At 49.4% G+C, this 24,724-nt stretch overlaps 1 protein-coding gene across 1 annotated transcript; it reads left to right on the forward strand.

Annotated features, from left to right (window-relative positions):
* The first annotated feature begins 175 nt into the window (after nt 1–175).
* On the forward strand, nt 176–23,882 carry SMPDL3B (sphingomyelin phosphodiesterase acid like 3B). Its single transcript, XM_012439919.2, has 9 exons — nt 176–200; nt 1,710–2,096; nt 10,393–10,606; nt 13,440–13,537; nt 17,947–18,090; nt 19,091–19,263; nt 20,410–20,590; nt 20,675–20,808; nt 23,211–23,882. The coding sequence occupies exons 2-9, from the start codon at nt 2,036–2,038 to the stop codon at nt 23,571–23,573; spliced, it is 1,368 nt and encodes a 455-aa protein (XP_012295342.2). The 5' UTR covers nt 176–200; nt 1,710–2,035; the 3' UTR covers nt 23,574–23,882.
* Nucleotides 23,883–24,724: the final 842 nt, after the last annotated feature.

Here is a 24,724-nt window from a genome sequence, read left to right on the forward strand (position 1 = left end):
ATGCAAAGCAACAAGAAAGACTCAAGACCACCTGAGAAGTCTTCTTCCCAAAAAGTCAAACCTGAATGTCATCAAACCCTTGGCTGTAACTACCAGTTCACAGGAAATATGGCGGACAGAGGAATATGTTAAATGGCACCACCAGGAAGGAATCAGCCAAATTCTTCAGAATGTGGGAAATTCATAGGACAAAGAACAAGGTAAATAGAGAGAGGGCAGGAGAGCTACAAATTAAGGAAAACTGAAGAGACACATCTACCAAATGCAATGTGTGGACCTTGTTTAGACCCTGATTTGAAAGAACTCATTAAAAAAAAGAGAGACATCAGGGAAATTTGAACATTGACCGCGTATCTGGTGGAAGTAAGGAATTACTGTTTTTTTTTAGATCTGATGATGTGTTAGAAAAAGAGAGTCCTTATCTTTTGGAGATATATACTATTTATGTTCAAAATGATATGGTCACTGGAATTTACTTTAACATAATACAGTGGGGGCCAGGTATTGTAGCTCACACCTGTAAGCCCAGTGCTTTGGGAGACTGAGGTGGGAGGATCACCTGAGGCCAGGAGTTTGGGACCAGCCTGGGTAACATAGTGAGATGCTATTTCTAAAAAAAAAAAAGAAAAAAATTAGCCAGGCGAGGTAGTGAGTGCCTATAGTTCCAGCTACTCCAGAGGCTGAGACGGGAAGATAGCTTGAGCCCAGGAGGTTGAGGCTATAGTGAGCTATGATCTTGCCACTGCATTCTAGCCTGGGTGGCAGAGTGAGACACGTCCCCCAACCCCCCCCCTTTTTTTTTTAGACAGAGTCTTGCTCTGTCACTCAGGCTGGAGTGCAATGGAGCAATCTTGGCTCACTGCAACTTCCACCTCCTGGGCTTAAGGGATCCTCCTGCCTCAGCCTCCCAAGTAGCTGGACTATAGACACATATTACCACACTCGGCTAATTTTATATTTTTTGTAGAGATGGGGTTTCCCTATGTTGCTTAGGCTGGTCTTGAACTCCTGGGCTCAAGTGATCCTCCTGCCTTATCCTATCAGAGTGCTGGGATAACAGGCATGAGCCACTGCACCCGGCCTGAGACCCCTTCTCTAAAAAAATATATAAATAGGCCTGTTGCGGTAGCTAACACCTATAATCCCAGCATTTTGGGAGGCCGAGGAGGGCAGACCACAGGTTCAAGAGCTCAAGACCATCCTGGCCAACATGGTGAAACCCCATCTCTTCTAAAAATACAAAAATTAGCTGGGTGTCGTGGCATGCGCCTGTAGTCCCAGTTACTTGGGAGGCTGAGGCAGGAGAATCGCTTGAACCTGGGAGGCGGAGGTTGCAATGAGCCAAGCTCACGCCACTGTACTCCAGCCTGCCAAAAGAGTGAGACTCTGTCTCAAAAGAAACAAAAAAACATAAATAAATGTTAAAATAATAAAAAATTTTAAAAGTTTTTTAAATAAGATAATTAAATGGGAGTATAGATTAAGTAAGATTTGGCATAAATTCATAATTGCTGTAGCTGGAGGAAGGTACTTGGGGGTTCATTACACGATTCGCTCTCCTGTTTCAGTTTGACAGTTTTCATTATACAATGTTTTGATTTTCAGCCTTGAAGGAAAAAAAAAAAATGTTAAGAAAGGATTAAACCTGTGTCACTTCCTCCCAGAAGTCCTCTCACATTCCTCAGTCTGAGTGAGATCCCCCTTTCCAGGTCTGGCCGATTCACCTGACTTGCTGACCTGTAATCCTGTGGTTTGCCCCTCCCTCTTGGGGGCAGGGGCTGCACTGGCAGGACAGGTGTGGCTTCCACTTAAGGGTCCAGACGCCTGCCTCCTTGGGCCAGCCCAGATCACAACCTGCTGGGCAAAGGAGGAAAAACCAGAGGAGCCAGACGCCTTAGAGGACCTGGAACACTGGTAACAGGACAGGGTGTTCTGCTCAGGCACGTGGCCACAGACAACTATTTGGGAAGCTTGCGGTGTGAACAACAGACAGCTCCTGGAGAATCCCACGGCTCTGGTGAAGTGAGCCCCGAGGATGAGGCTGCTCGCTTGGCTGATTTTCCTGGCCTACTTCGGAGGTGCCAGGGCTGAACCAGGTACAGCACTGGGAATGTCTGCTCAGCCTTTGTTTTGTACTATGAACTGTGAGGCTGCTGGATGCTGCTCGCAGCAAGCTTGGAAGTGCTTCTAAAGATAGCAAGGCAGGAGCTAGGGCTGGGAGACAGGGTGGGGAGAGCTAGTGGGCCTTGGCGGGTGCTATTTGAGGCTGAAGATTTTCAGTGGAGGCGACAGCTGGCCAGGGAGGGACACCGACTTTGCAAAGAGGTCTGGGTATTTTAGAGCCAGCTAATTATTAGAGGTAGGAGGTGGCAGGAAAGATTCGTGAACTCATTCAACAAATGAGGGCCTTCCCTGTACCATGCATTATTCTAGGAGCAAGGGATATATCAGAGAAGAAAACAAAGTCCTGGTCCTAATGAAGAATTCCTTTATCTAGGGGAAAAAAACCACATGAACAAATAAAATACACAGCACTGGAGGAGATGATATGTGTTATGGAGAAAATAAAGTAGAACAGGAAGCACAAGGTGTGGGGAGGGGATACTTATAAGGCGGCCAGAAAAGAGCTGTCAAATCAGGTGACATTCAAGTGGAGCCCCCAGGCAGCGAGTCGGGGAGCCACATGGGTGTCCAGAACATTACAGGAAGAGAGGACAGTGCACGGGGCCTGAGGTGGACGCACAAGTGATGTGCGTGAGGAACAGCAAGGAAGCCTGCGTGGCTGGAGCAGGGATGGCAGGAGCGGGGGATTAGGTTAGAGGGTGGGTAGGTCCCAGCCCATGGATAGCCTCGAAGGCTCTCTTGAGAACTACGACATTTTTCTTTCCATGTGGCTGTAGATAGGAAGGACTCAGACTTTTGGTCAGGGTGAAATGTGATGTCATTGGAGGGTTCTAGGCACAGGCTTAATGTATTCTGACTTCTTTATGTGTAAAAGGAGCCTTGAGGCCAGACGCAGTGGCTCACATCTGTAGTCCCAGTACTTTGGGAGGCCAAGGAGGGTGGATTGCTTGAGTCCAGGAGTTTGAGACCAGCCTGGGCAACATAGCAAAACCGTGGCTCTACTAAAAATACCAAAAATTAGCTGGACGTGGTAGTGGGCACCTGTAGTCCCAGCTACTTGGGAGACTCAGATGGGAGAATTACCTGAGCCTGGGAGGTTGAGGCTGCAGTGAGCTGTGATGGTGCCACTGCACCCCAGCCTGGGTGATAGGAGTGAGACCCTGTCTCAAAAAAAAAAAAAAAGAAAGGGCCAGGCGCGGTGGCCCGTGCCTGTAATCCCAGGTACTCAGGAGGCTGAGGCGGGAGAACTGCCTGAACCCAGGAGGCGGAGATTGCGGTAAGCCGAGATCGCGCCATTGCACTCCAGCCTGGGTAACAAGAGCGAAACTCCATCTCAAAAAAAAAGAAAGAAAGAAAGAAAGAAAATGAAAGAAAAATATCCTCTTTTAGAGCCCCTTTGAAGTAGGTGCTAATATCATTATACCCATTTTGCAGATGAGGCAAATGAGTCTCAGGGGGAACACTGCACTTGCTGAAGATCTCCCAACTAGGAAGTGGCAGGATAAAGCCTGTGCCTGGCTGTACTATGCTTCATGTCCTCTTGGGATGGTGGGGTTTAGAAGTACTATTTTTTTCTCTTTTCTCCAAACTTGCTGGAATGTATACATCTGTAATTTTAAAACAAAAGTAAATTTAAAAGGAATTCCGCAGCACCTGTAAGGTTTTTCTGACTCCATGTGTCTTCCTGAAGCACAGGTGGATTCTGAGACGGATCAGACAGATCATCCCTGCTTTGCATTAAACTGCTGGGTTTCTGCCTCCACTTTCCTTAGCCAGGAGCTTGGGTGGGTGCCAACTTGCTGTCTCCTTCTCCTCCCACACATGTCCTGTGCAATATTTTACTCCTTTCTCAGCTTCTAACTGCAGAGAAGCAGACAGGTTCTTCCCTTGCGGGTTAGCTTGGTAGGAAAACATTCCCCGGAAGGCCAGCCCAGGGCTAAGGGAGCAGGACCAGGGTGTAATGGGCAGGAATGGTAACACCTACCTCTGGAGCTGTGGAGGTGTTGTGAGCAGAGGGTAATCCCTGTAGGGGGTCAGTAAATGTTGGTTTTAACAAATGAACTCCATGGGTTTTGGAGGGCCTCTGTTTACAGAGGACGAATTACAATTGTGTTTTGGGGCTAATGCTGAGCCTCAGTAGCAAAGGACTGAAATAGGGACTGAGATCATTGTGTGGTGTGGGTTATAAACAATAACAGACAAAAGCCACTGAATCACAGGAGTCAGAACTGGGAGGGCCTTCAGGGAACCTCTGTTCAGTACTTTCATCTTATACTTGAGGAAACAGAGGTCTGAGGGACAGTGTGACCCAGGGAATGAGCCCTAAGGCTCCCTTGCTCACTCCAGAGCCAGGTGTTCTGTGTAAGAATGATTTCACCCACACAAGTGAGGCAGGAGGTGGGACTGGACTCCACAGGTGGGGCTTGACCGAACCAAATTGAGGACTAGCTAAAACAGGGCCTGGGCAAAAGCAGTTTTCATTCAAACACACCCAGCAGTGTGGCATGTCAATTTACCTTTGCCATGGCAACACCCAGGAGTTATTGCCCCTTTCCATGGCAGTGACCCAATGATTTAAAAGTTACTACCCTTTCTCTAGAAATTTCTGCATAAACTGCCCCTTAATCTGCAGGCAATTAAAAGTGGGTATAAATGTGTGCCAAACTGCCCTGAGCTGCTACTCTCTGCTTATGGGGTAGCCCTGCTCTGCAGGAGCCGTCATGGAGCTGTAACATTACCCTTCAACAAAGCTGTTTCCTTCAACCTCAAGCTTGCCCTTGAATTCTTTCCTGGGCAAAGCCAAGAACCCTCATGGGCTAAGCTCCACTTTGGGGCTCACCTGCTCTGCATCATAACCATCCCCTTGCTGGGTACATTCTAATCCTCATTTTATAGATGAGGAAATTGAGACTCAGCTCCAAAAATCCATTGCTCAAGTTGCCCCTGCTTGTATGGAAGAGCCAGGATTCAAAATCAGGCATCCCTGATTGCAAGTTTCATGTATATCCTTACAGAAATAACCTACTGCCTGAAGCCAGAAAACTTAGGTCCTACCTGTGGTCCTGGCTTTGAATACCTGTGTGTCCTGCAGCCTTTATTTTACTATTTATAAGATAGGGACATAGCCCCATCATAAGTCAAGGAACACCTGTATATATCTCCAAGGTCATGCTGGTAGGTGGTGGCAGAGTAAACTACACTGTGATCATTTCCATTCTGATGTGCTCAGAATCCTCAGTCTGCCACTCACTCAGTTTCCTCATCTGTAAAATGAGTACATCTTAGGATGCATTTCATAATGTTGTTGTGAGGCTGCATGAATAGAGTGTGTGGTGCAGTGTCTAGCATTCAGTAGGTGCTAAATGAATGGCAGGTGCCTTCCTGCCCTCCTGTCCCCAACCATAAAGGAACTCACCTTCTGGCCATTTTAAGAACTTAGGTTTTATAAATGACTATGGGAGTTCTCCCCACCCTCATCACAAATCATACTAAAAGCATCCCATATCATGTATGATTTTAATTTATTTTATTTTTCTTTTTTGGAGACAGGGTCTCTATCTGTTGCCTAGGCTGGAGTGTGGTGCTGCAATCATACTTCAAGCTAACCTTAAACTCCTGGATTTAAGAGATTCTCCTGAGGCCGGGCGCGGTGGCTCATGCCTGTAATCCCAGCACTTTGGGAGGCTGAGGCGGGCGGATCAACTGAGGTCAGAAGTTCAAGACCAGCCTGGCCAACATGGTGAAACCCCGTCTCTAAAAAAAAATAAAAAAAATAAAAAGAGAGATCCTCCTGCCTCAGCCTCCTGAGTATAGAGAAATTAAATTTCTTTTTAACAAGTAGCTGGGTGTGGCAGTATATACCTGTAGTCCTAGCATGGTGGCTCATACCTGTAGTCCTAGCACTTTGGGAGGCTGAGGCAGGTGAATGACTTGAGCTCAGGAGCTTGAGACCAGCCTGGGTAACATGGCAAACCCCATCTCTACAAAAACAAAAACAAAAACAAAAAAATCTGCCAGGCATGGTGGCACATGCCTGTAGTCTCAGCTACTTGGGGGACTGAGGCAGGAGAATCAGTTGAGCTTGGGAGATTGAGGCTGCAGTGAGCCAGGATCACACTACTGCACTCCAGCCTGTTTTTTTTTTTGTTTGTTTGTTTTTTTGTTTTGTTTTGTTTTTTTGGTAGAGGCACAGTCTTGAACTCCTGGCTTCAATTGATCCTCCCAGTTTGGCTTCCCAAAGACTGGGATTACCAGTGTGAGCCAATGCACATGGCCCATGAAATTTTTAATAATGCTTTTGAAATGAATTGTTGAGGCCGGGCGTGGTGGCTCATGCCTGTAATCCCAGCACTTTGGGAGGCCGAGGCAGGTGGATCACGAGGTCAGGAGTTCAAGACCAGACTGGCCAACATGATGAAACTCTGTCTCTTAAAAAAAAAAAAATGAAATGAATTGTTGATTTTGATGAACTACTTGATTTTGGTAGTTTTTATTTTTCCTGCACTTTTGGAGTCAATGCATTTTTTTCCAAGTCTGACATTTCCGTGGGCCTTGCAGAGCTTTGAGGCCTTGGGCCCTATGTCTTTCATCCCTAGTGGTCACGAAGTCCTGGTAACCCCCTTTGGTGAAGGAGGAGGTGGGCCAGGACACCTTTTTGGCTGCCCAGGGATGCACTGCGCCCATTGGTCCTCTTCTCAGAGATGGTCATCTGGGGCAGACAGGCTCTATCTTCACCTTGTTTCCCTTCAAATATCCTGCCTGCCCCTGCACTTTACCTGTGGACAACTGCCAAGGACATGCTGGGCTCGCTGGGTGAGACGTGGCCACTCCCTACCTCGTCCAGTCTCTTGGTGAGAGGGGGCCTTATAGGACCCCCCAGGAACCAAATGTAGAGTACCCACTGCTTCCCACTTACGGTGTTCTGTTCATCATCTCACATTTTTCATTTTAATCCTCACGTAGGCCCTAAGGTGAAGGGGGCGCTGTGATCTCGGTTTTACAGAGGAAACAGGCCCAGGAAAGGTTCCACTGTTGACACAGCTATGGGATAGTGCAACAGGATTCCCTCCCAGGTCTGTGCCCTCAGCTGCCACTGTACTCAATACCAAATTTATTTGTCTCCTCAGTAATGAATGAATAATAATGATAGACGAGATTGGCATACCTTTCTATAAAACTCAAGTTATACATGAATACTGTCTTGCTGTAAAAGGCCCAAGCAGTGCGAATGTAGAAAGCCTCTTAACTTTAACAAGATCCCCAGGGAAGCATCTGGACTGTAACACTTCAGAGTTCTGGTCTAAAGGGTGAAGCATTAAAGTGCCTAGGCCCCCACACCTCCCCAGTCTCACTCCTGGCTCCAGGGGTAATTGCAGGTGATGGTATGGTGTGTTGGGATTGTCCTCTATAAGTCCTTTCTCCTTCACTGTCTTATTGGATGCTCACAGAGAGGCAGGCCAGATGTCAGCACCCTCTGGCTCAGTGAGGCCTGGCGGCCTGCCCAAAGGCCCTCAGCAAACACATGGAAGAAGAGCCTGAATTAGAAATTGGATCTCCTGGCCGGGCACAGTGGCTCACGCTTGTAATCCCAGCACTTTGGGAGGCCGAGGTGGGCGGATCACAAGGTCAAGAGATCAAGACCATCCTGGCCAACATGGTGAAACCCTGTCTCTACTAAAAATACAAAAATTAGCCGGGCATGGTGGCAAATGCCTGTGGTCCCAGCTACTCAGGAGGCTAAGGCGGAAGAATCGCTTGAACCCAGGAGGCAGAGGTTACAGTGAGCCGAGATTGCACCACTGCACTCCAGCCTGGTGACAGAGCAAGACTCTGTCTCAAAAAAAGAAAAAAAAAGAAAAAGAAAAAAAGAAATCGGATCTCCTACCTCCCCATTCATGGTCCTGACATGCTAATTAGAGCTTAATTATTTTGATGTAGGGCCTGGACTCTTACTGTCAGATCAATTCCATAGAAGCTGGTGGCTCCCATATTCTTATGGAAAACATGTTTATTATTACAGCCACCTTCTGGAAGGTTCCAAGTCAACAGGCAGGACAACATTGTTTCTCAGCTTTGGGGTCAGAGAGGTCTGGGTTTGAGCCTTAGTTTGCTCATCTGTACAGTGAGGGCATAAGAATCCTCGTCTCACAGACTGGCTGCCAGGATGAAGTGAGATCAGGCCCAGGCACCTAGCTAACATTCTTTGAGTGCTTACGATTCTAACTGGCCTCCCCACAGCCTTCTTCATTCACTGAATGTGCATTTGCACATCTTCCACATCCCAGGCACCCTTCTAGCACTGAGGACATAGAGATAAACAAGACCGGCTTGGTGCTTTCATGGAACTGACATTGTAGACAGGGAAGATGAACAATAAGCAAGTCAACAAGATAAGTTCACATGTGAGAGGGCTCTGAGGAAAAGGAAGCTGGGGGAGGCAATAGCTAGTGACCAGACAGGCAGGGGAGGTGGCATTTGGGATGAGGTGGTCAGGGGAGCCTTCTGAGGAGGTGACCTTGGGGTGGAGGCCTGAATGAGGAGCAGGCAGCTGCATGATGACGTGGGAAGATTGGAAGAGGCCATGGTGTAGTCAGGGAAGAGGCCCTGTGAGGAGAAGCAGCTTGGCTGAGGGTGGTGAGTCGGGCTGAGCTGACAAGGTCGCTGGGATCTGCAACCCCACAATGAGGAGGTTGGACCCCAAGGAGGTAGCTGTCCACCCTGACCTCTGGCTCTCTCCATTATTCCCTCCACTAGCCTGGCCTCTCCTGGAGTCAGGTCTTTGAGACACACACATGAGCACACACATATATAACCACAAACACACACATGCATGCACACACACCCTTCAGTAGGATGTGCCAGGCTGGGCGCAGTGGCTCATGCCTGTAATCCCAGCACTTTGGGAGGCCAAGGCGGGTGGATCACTTGAGGCCAGGAGTTCGAGACCAGCTTGGCCAACACGGTGAAACCCCGTCTCTTAAAAAAAAAAAAAAAAAAAGGACGTACCAGAGAGGCTGGAAAGTAGTTTCAGTTCTTCTCACTGGCTAGAAAATGACAACTGACACTTGAGATGAGGAGTTTCTGGAGTGAAGAAATGTTCCTGAATACTTTGAGGGCTGACATCAAAGGGACCAAACTGCTCAGTGTTTTTACTTAACTGAGAAACAACCAGCTTGAGGCAGGGGAGTAGCCTCTTTCTCTGCAGAGGAATTGTGAGGACCATGTGCCTGAGAGAGGGGCAAAGGCCTCCTGCTGCATCTATCCTGGCCAGCCTGGCTCTAGGCTTGGAAGCAGGTGAGAGCCACTCACTGTCTCAGCTCAGGGACTTGGGATGCCCACAAACTCTGCCCACCAACTAGTTGGTATAAGGCAGTTCATTCCTTTACTCTGGTTTGGGATTTTGTCACTGTAGGAATTATATCTTTTTTTTCCTTTGAGAGAGAATCTTGCTGTGTCACCCAGGCTGGAGTGCAGTGGCACAATCTCAGCTCATTGCAACCTCCACCTCCTGGGTTCAAGCGATTCTCCTACCTCAATTTCCCAAGTAGCTGGGATTACAGGAGTGCACCATAGTGCCCAGCTAATTTTTGTATTTTTAGTAGAGACAGGGTTTTACCATATTGGCCAGTCTGGTCTCGAACTCCTGGCCTCAGGTGATCTGCCCACCTTGGCCTCCCAAAGTGCTGGGATTACAGGCACGAACCACTGCACCAGGGCCTTGCTGGTATTGCTTAGCAAGGTTTTCCAGTTCATTTGGTATGTAAGCCTTCCCTATCCAGGTCAGACTTTTTTTTTTTAATTTTACAAGAAATTCCAGGACAGGTCAGATTTTCATATGTAACTATACTTCCCTGCAGCATGAGAGGATCTGGCTCTAATTAATAGGCCTAGACAAGTGACATAGCCCAGGTCACACAGTTCCTAAGTGGCTCAGAGCCTGAGCACTTAACCCATACCCTTTCCTGCCTTTGCTTTAAAACAAGCCCCCTTCTTAGAACACCCGAGCCCTAATGCTGTGGCTGCCCATCCAATGTGGGGAGGACAGAGCCTTGCCAAAGGTCAGGAGTCAGAGACGGAGCTGAGCCTGTTCTCTGCTCTGCTCAGTGTGTCCTTGGGCAGAGCCAGGCCTGTGGGCCCTTCTGAACCTGGGTGTTCAGAGGAGGCTTCCATTTGCCTGTGTAACGCCCCTGCCCAGTGTTCCCCTGGACTTCCTTGCTTCCAGGCTGAGAGACAGACCAGCTTTGTAGGAGGATGTCTTTTCCCCTGCAGGGAAGTTCTGGCACATCGCTGACCTGCACCTTGACCCTGACTACAAGGTATCCAAAGACCCCTTCCAGGTGTGCCCATCAGCCGGATCCCAGCCAGTGCCCAATGCAGGCCCCTGGGGTGACTACCTCTGCGATTCTCCCTGGTCCCTCATCAACTCCTCCATCTATGCCATGAAGGAGATCGACCCGGAGCCAGACTTCATTCTCTGGACTGGGTGAGTGCAGTCAAGGCAGCAGCTACCCTTTGCCAGGCACCTGCTGTATGCCACATGCCAGCCTGGCCTTTTGCCCACATTATCTCCTTTAATCCTCACATCAGTCTCACATGAGGCTGAGGAACCTAAAGCTCAAAAGAGTTTCCTAACTTGCCCTGGCTATGGCAGAACACAGCTCTCACTCAGGCTTTGGACATGGTCCTGGCATGTCTGGGCACCTGGTGAGTGCCTGGGTTTTAAGCTATGGGTGGACACTGGAGCCATTCCCCATAGGGCTTAGGGACTGTAAGTCTGAGAGGTCCAAGTGCAGGAAGGGAAGAAAGTATGAGGGCTAAAGGTGGCTCAGCCTTGGGTCCCAGTGTCCTGGCTGGCTGCTGGCCACCCCTGGGCTACCCAGTGGCCCCAGAACATTCTTACTGGTCAGAACTATGCTCTACACAGGGACAGTTTGAGGGCCGATCCCACTCAGCTGCAGAGACCCAGTTTCTGCTTACTGTCCAAGAATGTTGCTCTAATTCCTTCAAATTTCCTTGAAACTTGCCTCCTTATCACTCAAGATTCCCCCATTCCAGCTGGGCATGGTGGCTCACGCCTGTAACTCCAGCACTTTGGGAGGCCAAGGCAGGAGGATCACCTGAGGTCAAGAGTTTGAAACCAGCCTGGCCAACATGGTGACACCCTGTCTCTACTAACGAGACAAAAATTAGCCTGGCTTGGTAGTGCACGCCTGCGGTCCCAGGTACTCAGGAGGCTGAGGCAGAAGAATCACTTGAATTCGGGAGGCAGAGGTTGCAGTGAGCTGAGATCATGGCACTACACTCCAGCCTAAGTGACACAGTGACTCTGTCTCAAAAAGAAAAAAAAAAACCATTCCCTCACTTGCTCCCTCACTTGGAGGGCAAGTCATTTGCTCAGTTGTGGGGTAGACACTAGGGATCTGAGATGATGGACACCCATACTTGGCTCCAAGGAACTCATGGTCTTGTGGGCGATGCAGACAAACCCATTGACCCAGCAAGGAGAGAGGGTCACCTGGGGGGATGTGGGAGCTTCACAGGGCACATGATCCCATCTGGCAGGATTAGGGGAAGGACATCCTGCAGGAAGTGGTGGAGCAAGCGAGCTCTCAAGGAAGGCTGGAAGCAATTCTGACTTTGTACTCCCTCTGCCAGCCTCAATGGACACTTCTATAAAGCAGGGTGAAACCCATGATGCCCCTAGCTATGATGTGGTTTGTGGGTGTGACCAGGAAGGACCCTCAGATGAACCTGCCAGGCTGGACACATAAGACATGTGACATTGTCTCAGGAGGGGCCTGGACATCTCTGGCTTCCTTTGGCTCAGGAATCAATCTAAGAAGAGAGTGAGCTTTGGCCCGTGACCTTGTGCCTGCTCCCTCAAGGGGCCTCACTGGGAGAACTTCTGATTTCTCCGAGAAGGGAGAGCATGGGTAACATTCTGACAGCTGGGATTCCTCGGGAAATTCATGGTGCTTTAACAGATGCACATTTTTTTCCTGGGAAATCTCTGAGACCTTGAAGAGTTACATAGCATAGGATGAGAAGATCTTTAGGACCCTTTACAATTATTCAATTATTATGAAATTTGACTTCTAAGAGAGCTGCAGTCCTTTGGAGGATGGTCATTAGAAATTAGGTGTGTTTTTTATCAGATTGAATTAGATCCTCCAATCTAGAAATAAAAAATATGAAATTTTGTCCTTCTGTCTTTGGGTTTCTGGCCTGTCCCCAGGGAGTTTTCAGGGCAAAACAGGCCCTCTTGCTGCCCTAATGTGAGTACCAGACATACAATAGGATGTAATGGCTGTAAGCATAGACTCTGGGGCCAGGCTGACTGGGTTCAAATCTTGACCCCACTACTTTCTAGTGGTATACACTTAGGCACAATTTTTTTCTCCCCTGACTCTGGTGCTTGATTCAGGATAGGCACAATTCTTAACCTTTCTGTGTCTTGGTTTTTTTATCTGTCGAATGGGCCTAATCTAACGATAGAACTTACATTGCAGGGTTATAATGGGGACAAATTAGTGGCTACGGCAACAACACAGAGAAAGTGCCTGGAAGAAAGTCAGCCGGTGTGAGCTCCTAGCAGCAGTACTAATACTATTTTGCTAGTTAGCTTCCCTGGGCGACTTCCTGGGCAGCAGAGGCCTCAGGGTTTCGATTGTCTCCCCATGCCTACACCCCATCTGCTATCATTCTCCTCCCCTTGCCGAGCATGTCTAAAGTAGACCCAAGAATTGGGATTCATGGCATGGGGGCACAGTGGTCCTGGGGCAGATTCTGTACCTGTCCTGGAAAAGATTTGAACCCTACACTCTGAAGCTAGCTTAAAGTTCCCTTGAACTCTTAGGGAAAGGAACAGAATTCAGAGATGGCTTCTCAACTGTGAACTCCCTTGGGGTTTGCAGATGGGACTGGCACTCCAGAGCTTCCCTCTCTAAATAATAATATTCACTATAACCTAGCAGCTACTCTTACTGCACTATATTATGTATATAATTTTCCCCCTTGATGGATACCTCACAAACACTCTGTGAGTAAGAACCGTATTATCCCAATGTTACAGATGAGTTTATAATAGAGCCTCAGAGAGGTTAAACAACCAGTCAAGGGACCCACAGCAGGAAAATGGCAAAGCCCAGGTCTCAGCTCTGTCCCATCTGACTCCACTCTAGCCTGGCCATTCCCCCTCAAGGGGACAACTGAGGCCCAGGTCCACAGGTTTTCCTCTCAATGCAGAACTGTCCTTCCCTTTTCTTCTGCCCCTTCCTGAGTTACCTGCCGCAAATTGGCTTGGTGGTGTTTTGCAGCGATGACACACCTCATGTGCCCGACGAGAAACTGGGAGAGGCAGCTGTACTAGAAATTGTGGAACGCCTGACCAAGCTCATCAGAGAGGTCTTTCCAGGTAAGACTGTGCCATCGGTCCCACTACAGTGTTCTCTGAACCCAGGCACTGCACGGTGGGACAACAGCAGCAGCGAGTGTCCTGGCTGCCCTTCATCCATGGACAGTGTCGCCTGTTGGCCAGGTCTTCACAGTGACCATTTCACACTTTCCTAACAGACCCAAAGGCAACATGCAAGCCCACGGGCCTGTGGATACACACAGAATCCTATGAAAGAAAATGCCTGGCATATCACTGCCTTCTGCTTCTGCCTGTTTATCACCAGACTCATGAACCATTCTCCAGGTGTCTAGAGTTGCACACAGGGGTCACTCCTGGGTAAGTCTCACACACCGCCCTTGTATCTTGCTCTGGCTCTGGAGTTGGCATCCATCACCCTGAAACTGTCCTGGCTGCCAGGACCTCTGGGAAATGGTAATTTCCAGCCAAGGTGCTGTTTCTTGTTGCTTCCAAGGCCTTCAGAGCCTGGCAAAGCAGGCAGCAGGGACTGGGGGTGAGTGAGGCAGCAGCCCTACGGGGTCTATAGGGTCTGCATGCCTCAATTTAATGACCCTTGCAAATGTTTTAAAGCAGGCTGCACCAAAACAACATCCTGGAGGCTAAATCAGGCTGCCAGGCTGCCAACTGGGCACCTGAGAAAGCAGCCCAGGGCCCCCCCCACCACACCTACCTCCTTTGGGTTCCGGGACAGCTGCTCCCTCTAAAGATCTTCATCATGGGTCCCCAGGACACAGTTATGGAGTAATAATCAAAATCAATAATGGCAGCAGCAGCAGTCACTCTGTATCAAGTGCAAAAGGTCAGGCTGGCTCTAAGAATTTTCAAACCTTAGCTCCTTCACTGTCACCATAATCCTTGGGGGAAGAGCTGTGACCTCAATTTTTCTGATTAGGCAGGTGAGCCTTGGGACTAAGTAAACTGTGGTGAAGGTCACATTTACTTAAGGGACCCAAATCCTGGTGTGAGCACTGTCTTTACTGTCTGTTGCCACCACTTCCTTCCCTCAACACAAGTCAATCTAGGCAAAGAGATGCCTGGGTGCTTCCAGTTTATCTACCCCAACCCAATCCAACTCAGTCTGCTTGGTTTCCTTCGTCTTCCAGCAGGGGTCACTAGTTAGGGTCAAGCCAAGACATTCCCCCACCCCAACAGCAGGCACTATTATTCTCAACGTATAGAAAAGGAACCTATGGCTCTGAGCTAGTCAGCTCCTAGGGAGGGACTCAGACTCAGATCCAACTGGAAGTACCTCTCCTTTGCTTCACATGGGGTTTCTGGAACACAAGTCAAATAATGGATAAGAAAATGCTTTATTAACTATGTTTTGTTTTTTGAGACAAGGTCTTGCTGTCACCCAGGCTGGAGTGCAGTGGCATGATCAAGACTCACTTCTGCCTCCACCTCCCATACTCAAGCGATCCTTCCATCTCACCCTCCTAAGTAGTTGGGATTACAGGCACACACCACCACATTCTGCTAATTATTTTTATTTTCATTTTTTTTTTTTTTTAAACTGAGTCTTGCTCTGTCACCCAGGCTAAAGTGCAGTGGTGTGATCTCAACTCACTGCAACCTCCACCCCCGTGGGTTCAAGCGATTCTCCTGCTTCAGCCTCCCGAGTAGCTGGACTATAGGCACCTGCCACCATGGCCAGCTAATTTTTCTATTTGTAGTAGAGACAGTGTTTCTCTATCTTGGCCAGGCTGGCCTCAAAGTCCTGACCTCAAGTGATCTGCCCGCCTCTGCCTCCCAAAGTGCTGGGATTATAGGCGTGAGCCACTGTGCCCAGCTTATTTTCATTTTTTTTTGTAGAGATGGGGGTCTTGCTGTGTTGCCTAGGCTGGTCTTGAAAACTCCTAGGCTCAAGTAATTCACCTCAGCCTCTCAAAGTGTAGGGATTACAGGGATGAGCCACCATGCCTGGCCTATTGACTGTGATTTAACACACAAATGTAAATGACAAGATTTTGTATTTTCTACCACACTTACATACATTTATGGAATTTCCTAATATCCGAGATGCCATTGGCTGAAAGATGCATCGCTATGTATAACTAAGAAGAAACAGCTACCAATTATAATCTGACACAGCGTTTTCTATGGCCACACCTCACTTTTAGAGATGGTAATACGAGAACAAATTGGAAGAGATGAAATGCAGGTATTATCTAGTTGAGAATTACAAAAACAGAATTCAAAGAGAATACTCCCATTTTATAGATAATTAAACTGAAATACAGAGGGGTTGAGTAAGTGGCCTGAGAAGAGGAAGGGACTGAAACTCGAGATTCGGGGTTCCACATCATATGTTCTTTCTGTCATGTTTGACTTTACCCACCAGAGTTGGCTGTGAACACTGGTCCCCACCTCGCCAGCACAGCCAAGTGGTTGACAACACAGGCATGCAAGACAAACAAATCCAGGGCCCTGGGCCAGGAGCAGTGACTCATGCCTGTAAACCCAGCACTTTGAGAGGCTAAGGCTGGAGGATTGCTTGAGGTCAGGAGTTTGAGACTGGCCTGGACAAAACAGCAAGACCCTGCCTCTACAAAAAATAAAAAAATTAGCCAGTGTGGTGGTGTATCTGTAGTCTTAGCTACTTGGGAGGCTGCCTACTTGGGAGGCAGGAGGATCACTTGAGCCCAGGAGTTTGAGGTTACAGTGAGCTATGATCACACCACTGCACTGCAGCCTGGGCGACAGAGAAAGACCCTGTTATGCAGGGCCCAATTCTAGCTCTGCTATGGTTTAGCTGGGTAATCTCATAAAGACTCAGTCTTCTCCCTGTGAAAATGGAAAATAATGGTACCTGTCCATAGGGTTGTTATGAGGATTAAATAAGGTAATTCATTCACTCATTTAGTCAATCAACAAATAGTTATTGAGCATCTGCTATGGGTGAGACACCATTCCAGGAGTAGAAGACATGGCAATGAACAAGATACAAGGTAATACCCTCATGGAGCTTATGTTTGCAAGGAGCTGGGCACACAGAAGTAAAAACACAGGAGCGAGTCCTTCCCTTCTCACTTGCTCTTGGGATTCAGGGATTTGTGTTTTGTTTTGTTTTTTCTTAAATAGATTCTTTTGTTCTGAAACAGAGTCTTGTTCTATCACCCAGGCTGGAGTGCAGTGGCACGATCTTGGCTCACTGCAACCTCCATACCTCCCAGGTTCAAGCGATTCTCCTGCCTCAGCCTCCTTAGTAGCTGGGACTATAGGCATGCAACACCACACCCAGCCAATTTTTGTATTTTTAGTAGAGACGGGGTTTCACCATATTGGTCAGGCTGGTCTTGAAGTACTGACCTCATGATCTGCCCGCCTTGGCCTCCCAAAGTGCTGGGATTACAGGTATGAGCCACCGCGCCTGGCCTTAAATGGATTCTTAATGGCTGCGGGCATTTACTTTGAGAGGTGAGGTTTTTCTAGGCAGTTACAGTGATGCATTTGACAACCTCCTACTTTGGCAGAGTTCTCAGCATTCCCAGGTCTCATAGGCTACACAGGGCAAAGCGGGAAGTTAGAATTATTTCCCAACCAGAATGGTAGGCTCCAGCCTCCCTCATTATTCCAGGTCACTCCCTGGGATAGACCAAGCTCATATAAGGGCACTGCCCTGTTCTGAACCCAAGAGGAGTTTTTGTTCATTGTCAAATATTTATTGAGCACCAACTAGGTGCCAGACACAGAGCATAAAATAAAAGCAGGAATGAGGCTGTTCATGTGGAGGAAATGAGTCTAATGGGTGCCCTTATACCTCCAGGACTCATTCACAGGCCCATTCCTCAGGGAGGCCTCCCCAAACCCATTTCTACCCTCTGTTATCACTCCCATAACAAGTGGCCATTCCTTTTTTGTGACATCTCTTACACGTCTGCTCAATACCTGTCAACCCTATTGAACTGTAAGACCTCTGGGGCTGGAAGCCTGTTTTCCAGCTCTATGCATTGGCTCATAGTAGGTGCTCAATAAAACATTTGCTGGCTGCATGGATGAGTGAAACTCCTAAGGCCTCTCAGAGTGAAGCAGACCCTTTCCCTAACAGTAAGGTGGATCTGGAATCGACAAGAATTGGGAACACTAAATTACCAAGTGGCTGAGAATGATCAGAATCATTTAGACCTAGTTTTCCCTTTCTCGTCATTTGCTGCCTCGCTTCTAACCAGGACACTTTCTGCTGAGAATGGGTGTAGAGATTGCGATCAAAGCACTCACTGCTCTTCCTTCCAAAGTCTAAGCAAAGTTCAGCCAGATTGTATCAAATGTGGGTTTCTTATCTGTGTCTTTTCCTCATCTGTGCTATAGCTCTTTCCCCTGAGCTCTGATGGCCAGTGGCCAACAGAAAATGATTAACTCCCCCGAGTGCTTTTCCATATATATTTTGATATTTCCCCCTTTCTTCCCAGATACTAACGTCTATGCTGCTTTAGGAAATCACGATTTTCATCCCAAAAACCAGTTCCCAGTTGGAAGTAACAAGATCTACAATCAGATAGCAGAACTATGGAAACCCTGGCTTAGTAATGAGTCCGTCGCTCTCTTCAAAAAAGGTACTAACACCATTTGCTACTATCTTACTGTATGCCAGGGTCTGATCTTTGTCTTCACAACAACACCTTAAAATAAGTACTGATTTCATCCCCAATTTACAGAGAAGGAGGCCAGAAGCATACAGCTTAGAAAAGGCAGTCTTGGGAGCAGAATCCAGAACTAACTCCAAAGCCCTTGCTCTAAACGCCAGGGCACTAAGGATGCTCTTAAGTCCATATTTATTATGCATTTACCGTGTGTCAGGCACTACCCTCAGCCCAGTCCTAGACACTTCACAACAGCCCTTGGAAGGAGTGGTTTCACTTCCAGCAGGTTTGAACCTTGCCACCACCACCATCGTGGGCTGGGTGATTTTGTCACCGAGGACTGCCGTGTGTGTTGCAGAATGTTGCAAACACCTATTAGAGTGACACCCCCAGGAACACCCCCAATTGTGACAACCAAAAATGTCTCAGACATTGCCCAGTGTTCCCTGGCACCAGAAGTACCTGGTTGAGAATGACCAGTCCAGAAACACAGCCAGCACAAGGTGACTTTGATCGTACTCTTCCCTTTCCTTGGTCTCCTCTGTTGGGACTCCCCAGTGGTCAAAGCCAACCAGAAGCCTGTGGCACAGAAGCCTGTTGATTTAGTCCATGTAGATCAGCTCCTGGAAAAGACAGCTGAGAGACAGCTGAGCAGTGAAGGGTTGACAGTGGATCTGGATGGGCAAACACACATCACTGTTATTCTCACTATACAGATAAGGAAACTGAGGCATACAGAGGTGAAGTTACTCTCACAAGTTGCAGAGTGAATGAGTTCCAGAGCCAGGATTTGAATCCAGTACTCCTGGTTTCAGAGCCTCTGGTCTTCCAGATCAATGTCCCTCCTATGGGAAAGAAGGAAGGGAAAGATGCAATGGAAAAAGAAAGTAGGACAGTGAGGCGGAAGGAGCAGAAGTCTGTCTGAGCAGAGGTGGGGGCCTCCTCCATATTGTCCCTGGCTGTGACATCCTAGGTGCCTTCTACTGTGAGAAGCTGCTGGGTCCCAGCAGGCCTGGGCGAATCGTGGTCCTCAACACCAATCTATATTACACCAGCAACGCGCTGACAGCAGACATGGCGGACCCCGGCCAGCAGTTCCAGTGGCTGGAAGATGTGTTGACCAATGCATCCAAAGCTGGGGACATGGTAAGAGCTCCTGCTTCTTTCTTTACTCCTCTGGGGTTATTTCCTACACAAGTCTCCCGCTTGGCACAAACTCATCCATCCACCCAAAGATGCCCAATCCCAGAGGGTCCTTTATCAGCCCAGGACCAGCAGAGGGCTTCCTCTATCCTCACCACAGCTCTGTGGGTTGGGATCCGGAGCCCACTGCAGATAAGGACCCTGAGGCTCATAAAGAGTGGTGACAGTCCCAAATCACATAATAAGTGATAAAGCCCAGATCAGAATACCAGCCTTCAGACTCCAAGTCCAGTGCTCTTTACACAGCTACCACACACACAGCTGCAGTCTGTACTGTGTGCCAGACCTCCAGGGGATGCACTGCCCTTGAGCATGTCCAGCTAGTCTGCTGGCCTGACAGCTCCTCAAGGACTGGCCCAGTGTCTCATTTCTTGAGTCCTTGCACTGATCAGCCCATGCCAGGAGGATATCACAGCTGGTGCCTGTGACAACATTGGGCACGTTGCTTAGGACGTTATACAGATGATCTCAGGTAGCAGAACTACAGAAACCCTGGCTCAGAAACGAGTCCATTGCTCTCAAAATCCCACCAGCTAGGTGCTATTCCAGATGAGAAGAGAGCAGCTCAGAGAGGTGACACGCAGCTGGTCTAAGCCACAGTGACTCCAAACCCCACGCACTTAACCCTGTCCCCTGTTCTAACTGCCATGGTGGCCAAGCGCCCAGGTGTTGTCAGCTGAGTGACTCAAGAAATGTAAGACACGAATGCACATTACCGTGTAGCATATGCCACACAACCATGCAAGAACGGTTTCATCGCAGTGCTCAAGCTCTCCAAGAGAAGAGTAGTCTTTGAAGGATTTGGAAGGCTTCATGGAGGAGGCGCTCTTTGAGTTAGGTTTTCAAGTATGGGGAGGATTTACAGAAGTGAAAAGGAGAAGGGTTCTCTAGGTGGCAGGCACAGAGTTGGGAAGGTATATAGCGCATTCATTGGTGGGCACAGGGAGATGGAATCCAGGAGGCCTTCAGGGAGGAGACACATTTGAGCACATCTACCTGCCTTTGGGGTGATTTGCAGGTTTTATGAAGTAGAAATGAGGGGCTGGAGAGATCATCTGTGAGCCCCTTCTGAAAATCCCCACCTTGTAGGTGTACATTGTTGGCCACGTGCCCCCGGGGTTCTTCGAAAAGACGGAAAACAAGGCATGGTTCCGGGAGGGCTTCAATGAGAAGTACCTGAAGGTGGTGCGGAAGCATCATCGCGTCATAGCAGGGCAGTTCTTTGGGCACCACCACACCGACAGCTTTCGGATGCTCTATGATGACGCAGGTATTCAGCCTGGAGGGCAACTGGCGGCTCTGTCCCTCCTTCTCTCCCCAGACCCTCTCAGTCCTGCTGTCTCTCTCCTGACAGGTGCCCCCATAAGTACCATGTTCATCACACCTGGAGTCACCCCATGGAAAACCACATTACCTGGAGTGGTCAATGGGGCCAACAATCCAGCCATCCGGGTATTCGAATATGACCGAGCCACACTGAGCCTGAAGGTCAGTGGTCCTGTGGAGGCCAGAGGAGGAGGGCTGAGGGGGCTTAAATGTATCACTACCTTCCCCAACTCTCAGCTTATCCACCCTCCCCTGACCACTGAGCCTCAGGAAGGTCGATTTCCTTCCACCCTTCTCCAGCTCAGGATCAGAACCCTGGAGGCACCTGCCACCAAGTCAGGGCAATGTTTCCCCAAGTTTCCTTTTCCCCTGATGACTGTCACAGCCTCATACCTGGTCTCCCTGCCTCCGGCCCTGCCCTGCTATGGCCCATCTGCTACACACGACAGAAGAAACTAATCTTCTATAGCACCACTTTCATCTTGTTTCTGTCCTGCTCAAAAATCCTCAATGGTTCCCCAGTGCCCTGAAGACAAAGTTGTGTCTCTTTGGTGTAGTACACAAGGCTTCCCACAGTCTGACCTCAAGCCCATTGTCCACCTTTTCCATACACAGACAAGGGTCCAGCCCCTAATTCATCAAACAATCCCTCACCTCTTAGGATGAGCTTGTGGTTGTTGAGATGGAAAAAAGTATTTCTTTATTTAGCCAACAAAATGCATTAAGTCTGCACCATGTGCCAGGCCCTTTTCTAATCTCAGGAGATATGTAAATGTACAGAGCAAAGTCACCCCTCTCTTGAACCTGACATCTTACAGGGGAGGAACGATAAATATGTAAAATTAATTATGGCACAGACGGAAGCGCTAAGCAGAAAATCAAAACAGTGACAGCTATGGGAGGTGAATATTGTGTTAGGTAGGTGGGCAGGGGAAAGTGTCCACATGAGGTGCCATTTGAGTTCTGAGTGTATCGAGGGAGTGAGTCATGTGGGTATCTGGAGTAGGTGGAGGGAACAGCAAGTCAAAGGCTGCAGGGTCGGAATGTGCTTGGTGGGTCGGGGAAGAGCATGGAGACCAGGTGGCCACAGTGGGAGGCACAGGGGAGAGTGGGAAAGGAGGTCAGATCTTGCAGGCCACAATGAGGACTCTGGATTTGGAGGGTTTGGTGCAGAAGAATGAAATCCTGTGACTTATAATTTTACAGAATCATCATGTCTGCTGTGCAGGGAACAGGCTGCAGGGGTAGGCAGGGAAGCAGTGAGGCACTTAAGAGGGAAGGACAAATCCCAGCTGACAGGATGGTGGCTTGGCCAGGGTGGAGGCAGTGGGTGGTGAGAAGTGCCAGGACCTGGATGAATTCTGGAGGCAGGTTTGCTGCTAGAGTGGATGTGGGCTGTGAGAGAAAGGGATGAATACAGGAGGCTTCCAAGGCGTTTGGCCTGTGCAATGGAAAGGCCGCGGCTGCTAGTTACTAAAATCAGTGGCGAGGTGATCAGGCTTCAGAAGGTCTGTCAGAGGTCTGGTTTTAGACCTGTCAACTTTGGGATGGCTAAAGGGCATCAAGTGAAAGTGGTCAGGGAGGGGGCAAGTTGGAGCTTGAAGAGCTGAGGATAGAGATGTGATCTGGGAGTGGAGAGGACATTGCAAGCCAGGGGCTGGATGAGCTAACCCAGGTCCTTGATTCTAGTAAATGTAGATTAAGAAGAGATCGGAGGGGTTTTAAGAGAGGCCTTTGTCCACACGGGCACTCCGAGGGTCTGAGCAAAGGAATGGCAGGCTGAGGGACCCCAACCCCCACCCTCAGACAGGCCCTACATTCTTCTCAGGGAGGGAGTCAGCCCTGAGGTTGAATCCTGGCTCCACCACTCACAAGCTTTTTGAGCTTTTGACCTCTGTGCCTCACTTGCTTCATCTGTAAAATGGGAGTCACAGAAGCTCACGGGGTTTGGGGAAGACTACATGAAATAATGGAATGTGCCTGGCCCAGAGTGGCCATTCATATGGGTAGCTCCTCTTATCCCATCTGCAGTGGCCTGAAGCAGGTTCATAAATGTACCTGGAATCTGTTGGACTGATGAACGCTGCAGAGTCTAGCCATGAACATGCACCTGGGCCCTGGGAGTCTACAGTTCATAACCTCTCTCAGCCTCTCATGTTTCATGCCGCCCTTTTACATTGCTTTTATCTATTCATTATGTAAATATTTACTGAGCATCTTCTGCGTGTCCCCTATAGTGGTGGGACAGGAAATGCACAGGCTTGGGGTAAACAACCTGGGTTCCAATCCTGCCTCTGCCACTGAATACCTATATGGCCCTGGCCAAGTGAGTTAACCTCTTTAGGCCTCAGTTTCCTCATTTGTGAAACGGGGTAAAAAAGTGCGCTTACCTCATTCGATTCAGAGGATGTCTGCCAAGCACACTGGGTGCGTAGCTAAATGCTCAATAACTAGCAGTGGTCATGATCACTGCTCTAAAGAACATGGGGGCAAATGTGAGGAGCAGGATGGGGATGGAAGCAGACAGCTGCTCACAGCCGGCCCACCCCGCACCCTTTCTCCAGGACATGGTGACTTACTTTATGAACCTGAGCCAGGCGAATGCTCTCGGGAAGCCACGCTGGGAGCTCGAGTACCGGCTGACCGAGGCCTTCGGGGTGCCGGATGCCAGCGCCCGCTCCATGGAGGCAGCGCTGAATCGCATTGCCAGCGACCAGGGCACACTGCAGCGCTACTATGCCTACAACTCGGTCAGCTACGATGCTGGGATCTGCGACGAGGCCTGCAGCATGCAGCATATGTGTGCCATGCGCCAGGTGGACTTCGATGCCTACACTGCCTGCCTGTACGCCTCGGGTGGCGACCCTGTGCCCCAGCTCCCGCTGCTGCTGGCGGCCCTGCTGTGCCTGTGCGCACTAGCGCTGTGACCCACCGGGCTCACCTCCCTCCTGGTAATGGGTAACGGGGGTAGCGCCCAGGACCATCCAGAGCTGGGCTTTCTGCCATTTCCTCCGAGCCTGCGGAGTGAACTTAAATAGGACAACGGATCAGGGAGTGAAGCCCCAGAAGCCTGCAGTGATCCGTGATCGCGCCAGTGCACTCCAGCCTGGGCGACAGAGCCAGACCCTCTCGAAAAACAAACCAGAAACAGAAATGAAGTCCCAAGACCCCCCCAGAAGCACATTTCTTTTGTGTTTTATGTTTTATTCACAAAACAAAGCTCGTTGTAGGTTTGATTCTGTGTTGTATTCCTTATCTTCTCTTCTTTTTTCTTTTCTTTCTTTTGAGACAGAGTCTCCCTCTATCGCCCAGGCTAGGGCACAGTGGTGCGATCTCGGTTCACTACAACCTCCGCCTCCCGGGTTCAAGCGATTCTCCTGCCTCAGCCTCTCTAGTAGCCGGGATTACAGGCGCTTGCCACCACGCCTAACTAATTTGTATTTTTAGTAGAGGCAAGGTTTTGCTATCTTGGTGAGGCTGGTCTCGAACTCCTGACTTCAGGTGAGCTGCCTGCCTGGGCCTCCCAAAGTGTTGGGATTACAGGCCTGAGCCACCGCGCCAGGCCTGTATTCCTTTTCGTATGGAAATGAGGTTAACGCATTCGCTGGAACCGAACGCCCTCCCCTCCCCCCACTCGGATCGTTGGCGTGAGCTCAGCCTCCCAGTGCCCTCCGTGTATCTCCCGATCCGGGCGCACGCATTGTTGCAAAGTCCTGCACTTAGGGATGAGAATGTGCCTTTGCGTTTCGTTGCTTTGTTTTGCAACAATGTTGGTGTGAGGGATCGAAGTCCTAGCTTGGGCTCTCGTCCTCTTAGCTTTCTTGGGCCTCCGGGCGCCTCAAACGTAAAACTAGGCCAAGCGAAGGTTGAAGCCTGCCAAGCGAAGGTCGGTCGGTCTGCAGGCTTGGCTGGGCTGGGTCAGGGGGGCCCCTGGGCAGGCGGCGGAAGCAGAGTCTCGGCGGCGTTGGGTTACGGGAGGGTCTGAGCGAGGGACCTGGGACAGTCGCGGGCCTCGCTCCTCCCCGGACGGGGCGGGACGGGGAAGTCCCGCCCAGTAGGCCCAGGCCCTTCACCGCCC

This window comes from Aotus nancymaae, unplaced genomic scaffold (genome assembly GCF_030222135.1).
Source record: "Aotus nancymaae isolate 86718 unplaced genomic scaffold, 86718_ANA_hifiasm-v0.15.2.pri h1tg000053l, whole genome shotgun sequence".
NCBI lineage: Eukaryota > Metazoa > Chordata > Mammalia > Primates > Aotidae > Aotus > Aotus nancymaae.

Bases quoted from the DNA above. Each gene is read 5' to 3' on its own strand.
- SMPDL3B (XM_012439919.2), top strand. From the start codon at position 2,036: ATGAGGCTGCTCGCTTGGCTGATTTTCCTGGCCTACTTCGGAGGTGCC. The intron at 2,097-10,392 runs GTACAGCACTGG...TTTCCCCTGCAG, and splicing joins AGGTGCCAGGGCTGAACCAG to GGAAGTTCTGGCACATCGCT. The intron at 20,591-20,674 runs GTATTCAGCCTG...CTCTCCTGACAG, and splicing joins GATGCTCTATGATGACGCAG to GTGCCCCCATAAGTACCATG.